General features: G+C 43.4%; 1 protein-coding gene across 2 annotated transcripts; it reads right to left on the bottom strand.

Moving 5' to 3' along the window:
* Positions 1-315: 315 nt before the first annotated feature.
* Positions 316-4007, bottom strand: LOC127298627 (probable myosin-binding protein 5). 2 transcript variants are annotated; one of them, XM_051328481.2, is made up of 4 exons: positions 3772-4007; positions 2422-3124; positions 989-2323; positions 316-722 (listed from the first exon to the last, which is right to left on the bottom strand). In XM_051328481.2, exons 2-3 carry the CDS (start codon positions 2933-2935, stop codon positions 990-992), a joined length of 1848 nt encoding a protein of 615 aa, XP_051184441.1. In that variant the 5' UTR covers positions 2936-3124; positions 3772-4007; the 3' UTR covers positions 316-722; position 989. The 2 variants fall into 2 exon arrangements, with proteins under 2 accessions (XP_051184441.1, XP_051184435.1); XM_051328475.2 differs by having other exon boundaries at positions 2422-3107.
* Positions 4008-5137: the final 1130 nt, after the last annotated feature.

Genomic DNA, 5137 nt, shown 5'->3' with positions numbered 1-5137 from the left:
CAGGCAGAAAAAAGGGATCTGGGAACCTTCAGGTACTTGCCCCAATCTTTGTCAAACATGGGGTGCAAAGAAAACAGTGCCACATGTAATCACCAGAGCGTTTTACATCGGTTTTTCACACGGATGACAAGTTGATGTACAAGTTCACCCTAATTTTCAAGTTTTTGTACTAATTTGCATGCATCGCACAAGTTGTTGTATGTCGAGTGTTATTACCTTGCAAATTTACACCACAGATCTACACCTGCACAAATTAGCACGACGCAAAAATGTAAATTTGTTTGTGAAATGTCGCATCGCAGGAAAAGCAACAGGGACATCAATTTGATTTGACATTAATTTAACGCTACTAGTTAACTCCTGTTGACTAGAAACGGCAAGCATTTCGTCACATGTACAGTTACAGATTTGCTCCTAATTTCCGCACTCGCCAGGTGAGATCAGCTTAAGAAAATGTTATTTTCTGTATTAGTAATCTTGCTGAAGAAGTGACAGTAAAAACAACGAGGAGGTTAGCACAGGAGATGCATGTGTTTTGATCAGTGTGACGGTCCCTTCAACATTTAGCCAGCTCAGCACTAGAGAACAGCAGATGATCTTGCACTAGCTTCTGTACCTTGGATCTTTAGAACACGAAAAATGCAGAACCGACACCCTGTTGGGCGCCAAATGGAAGCACCATCATCACCAGGCTATTGTAGATATCCACATGAGAAGAACCGCTGGAAAAAGTTTAGATAAAAGTTTATCAAGGTTTATAGTACAACGGAAGAAATTAAAACGGAAAACAAAAATGCAGGAGCTCATAGAACTGGTAGGGCAGACTAGGAAGTTGCTGAAGGTATTGAGAGCAAGTAAGGACATAAAAAACTATGTTCAGGCTTTTAGTTAGCTCAAGATGATCCGTTGGTTTTTTGTTTATAGATGTTCAAACTTAACGCTTGATTAATACTCATTGCTACTACAATAACGTTAACGAGAGTTTTACCTCAAGACAAAACATGTCTTCCTTGAACCGCAACTCTTCGCAACTCTTGTAAATGGCTAGTTATCTCCTGTACACATTGTAGCCCATCGGTGCTACCTTTGAGGGAACTGAGTACCCTCTTGAGAAACTCGTGATCATCTTCAAGCGCCCTAACTCTCGTATCCAATAGAGAAATTTCATCCTTGAGATTCGCTATGTTACTAATTTTGTCATTGTCGAAAGGAGAACATGAACATTCATCTTTGTGGTTCTCAACTGATTCCTGAACAGAAATTGATTGATCCCCTGTCTGATCTCTAGACAATCTGTCCTCTTGATTGTTTTTGGCATCATCAGAAGCTAGCCTGTCTGTAGAAATGCGAAACTTTTCCTCCAATCTGCTCAGAGATTGCAAAATGTATGCCTTCTCTTCTTCGAAACCTGACATGGTGCTCGTCATGAAATCAGATCCATGCAAGACATCAACTAACAGCGATGAGCCATTCAAGGCATCAAATGACACATTCCTATCATATCCACTTGTATTTTCCATCGTATCATCAAATTTTCCACCACCGAATTGCTCATGCTGGAGTAGCCTCCGGCAGTTGTCAAGTTCGGAATCCATGTCAAGTAATACTTTCTCCCTCTCGGTAAGCAGGTCATGTAGATTCTGAATCACTGCATGGTCATGGTCAGCTTGCTCTTCCATCATCCTAAGATATTGCAGTGCTTCCATCTGCATCGCAGCCTTTTCCTCGTGCAATTTGTTTATCATGGCCATTGCCTGGCTAGCCGCAATTGCCGAAGCGCTCCTTTCTTCATCGAGCTCCTTGTAAAGGACAACCATTGACTTCTTGTTGAGCTCAATCTGCCGCTTCAAACTCTCAAATGAGATATCCCCTTCAGATTCACCGGTGACGAGGTTCGCATCTGATGGATCCAGTACGGAGTAATTCCTCTCGAGGGATGGCCTCCTGCCGGTACCATTGCTTTCATTGTTCTGAACATTATTATCAGAACTAGTTGTTCCTTCAGTCCAAGAAAAGTCAAGGCCCCTTACAGAGGACATCTGAGTAAGGAATGCCTTCACTTCTTGTTGAGTGGTGGAATTGTTATCCCTAGCAGAGATTATCTCAGATGGGCGAGGAGATGGCAGGTTGATCCTACTAATAAAAGTGTTCTTTATGCTACTGTTGCGGTCGACGAAGATGCGCGAAAGCACGGCAGATCCACTGGGTGCTGGCTTTGTTGTCGATCCAACATTTACAGAAGCATTGTTGTCCTTTGTAGATTGTTCATATGTTCCTAGTGAACCATCTGATTCACTGACTTCCTCAATATCTACCACAAATGCTACATCAAAACCACAAGGATACACTCAGTGAATTTTCAAATACAAGGAAGCATTCAGCTATAGTAGGAGAAAACGTCATTCAGATACGTAGACTTACCCTTCTCTTTTGAATGATCTGCAGGAACATGTTCCGATGCAATCTTGGGTATGGTAGGATGGTTTGCAGTTTGACAAAGCTTCTTTGTATTCTGCGATGTCTGCTTGAATGGCTCCGAACAGCAAGAACACAGACGTCTAGATCTCGATCTAGACCAAGAGTTAACCTCATCGGTGGTGGTGCACGAAGGAAGGCATCTCTTGCAGAGGTGATCAAAATGTGCAAGATTGCTATGACTTGTGCAATATGCCAGAGATGATATCTCTGACCTATGGGCTGTACAGACTAAATCCGCAGAAAACCATGCCTTGCCATTGAGTGCATGGTCCACCCGTGAGCACAGCGTGCATGGCGCCTTTAGCCTGGTGACGTGCGCCAGCCTTGTGGCCGCATATGAAGCTGCAGCAGCCACATGGAGTAGTATGATCACACAGAGCTCACTGAGAGCATGGGACAGCGAGGACCAAAATCGTTGCGAGAAGTCCTGGGATCTTGCACCGGTTTTCGGAGCCATTGGTGATCAATGCTCATCAAAATTCATATGCAGTACTTAGCTTGAAAAAACGTGAATTGCAACATAAATTCTTGGTTGACGCAGCAGTGCAGCACGAAGGCACCCAAAGCACATAGTCTGATCCTTCCAAAAACTCTTCAGCCTTCACGAGTCTCTATTGCCAATGCAGTAGCTGTAAGGATGCAACAACTTTTGTTTCAAAAGAAACATAAGAATCTGATTTGTTCAGAGAAAAAAACGTTGCAGAAATATAATTCACAATCAAAATTGAAGATTCCTCTTTAAAGAAGAAATATAGTCATACTTCTAATGCATTCATGGACCACATTGAAAATTATTTTCATAATTGTAGCCGTTTATTTCAAGAAGCATTCCGTTGCTGTTGAGTTTTTTTAAGAGTATATTGGAGACGAATACCTAAATGAGAGTGGACTTTTAGAGCAGGTGCTCAGCGCGCACCCCTATCCGTACCATCTATATTGCATCAAGATTCGTGCTACCTTTTATTTTCTCCCTCTCAAACAACTTCTCATTTTTGTATCTCTCAAACCAAACAATCTTGAACTTGGAATTTTGCATATCATTAAAAATAACTACTAGAATTTGGGAAAAATATTTTAGATTTTTTTATGTCATTACATATATATATATTTCAAGAATTTATTTTGAATTTTAAAATAATTTTGAATTTTAAATTGCAAAACAAAATCCAAACTATTTTCCCCTATTCTATTTGTTATTTTGAGTGACTTGCAGAAATATCAAATCAGAATATTTAATAATTCACGAGATGTAAAAAAGAAAAATCAAAAAGTGGAAATTTGATCCGGAAATACCTGAAATTTGATCCGGAAGCTCCAAATTACCCAAACTACGAGACGAAGAAGAATCGACCAAAAGGAATGAAATATGTGGGAAAATCTGCAGCAAAGATTGGGGGCAAAAGGAAAAGTATTTCTTAGCAGGAAATTAGAGGTGGCAATGGGGCTTCCTCTCTTTCCCCCTCTCTCTCTACGTGGGAACGAAGAGAGGAGAGAGAAAGGAGGAAGAAGAATGTGTGCCTTGCAATCCTCTAAACCCGGCATCTTCTCCTTCTAATATTTGCACGTACGAGAGACTTAAGCTTGGCCCCACGTTTTAGACGTTCCAAAAATAGGGAGGGGATCTAAATAAGCGAGAGAGATGTGAACTCAACAAGGTATAGAAACAGTTCAAAAAAAAAAAAAAAAGATACGCAAACATCTCCAAAAAAAAAAAAATACCAGATATGCAAAATTTCGGGTCCAAGCTTAACCTCTCTGTGTATCCTACAGCGAGCACCTCCCGATATGGCGTCCACGAAGCCCTTCAGCAGCAGATTTCTACGTTAGGAGATCAACCTCCCAAGATCTATCCATCACTGAACTCAAGCATGGTTTCTACTCCATTTATTTATGGTTGTTTTATTCACGATCCCAATATCGCTACTATATTAAATGGTTAGATGGTGAAATGGTTGGTACGTCCGTGCTATTGTATGACACCCGGCGCTTGAAGCCATCTATCATGAAACAAAACCGGACCAACAAAAGAAAGTCACATAGAAAACCGAGAGGAGGAAAATATGCATTGCGCATCTCCTCTCCCGATTTGTGAACCCCCACGGCTGCCCCTCTTTCCCACGACCACGGCCCCCTCTCACACGGCAACCACCACGGCGTCCTGCCTCCGCCGCCTTCCCATTCTGGTGAGGAATCGGCGCCCCGACCTGAAGACATGTTTGCCCTGCCGCGCACCACAGGCGCCGTGCCCGAACTCCCGACCGCCACTCCACGCACCGACGAGATCCGCCCTAGAGAGAACCGACATCGCCATCTTGGCCTCCCTTCGTGCGCCGCACACGCCCGCCCCGACGCGCGCTACAGGTTCCATGCTTGAACTCCCAAATGTCACTCCGCGCGCCGCTGAGATCGGCGCTGGAGAGAACCGGCATCGCCGCCTCGACCACCCTCCGCGCGCTGCACACTCCCGTACCTCTGTACACCAACGACGATGAGACGGGGACTGGGGCCACGCCCCCATCTCACACAGTAGTAGATGTGAGCCGAACATATCGACCGGCAAAATTCTATTCTGAGCACCTCAATGTTTGTCCAATGTTATCTTTCACCTGGTATGTGTGACTGTGACCTCTCCGCTTAGATTCTCAGTCATGCACTCTTG

The sequence above is a fragment of the Lolium perenne genome, chromosome 1, assembly GCF_019359855.2.
Source record: "Lolium perenne isolate Kyuss_39 chromosome 1, Kyuss_2.0, whole genome shotgun sequence".
In the NCBI taxonomy this organism is placed as follows: Eukaryota; Viridiplantae; Streptophyta; class Magnoliopsida; order Poales; family Poaceae; genus Lolium; species Lolium perenne.
Note: the sequence above shows the minus strand (reverse complement) of the source record. Positions and strands in the feature narration are given on the sequence as shown.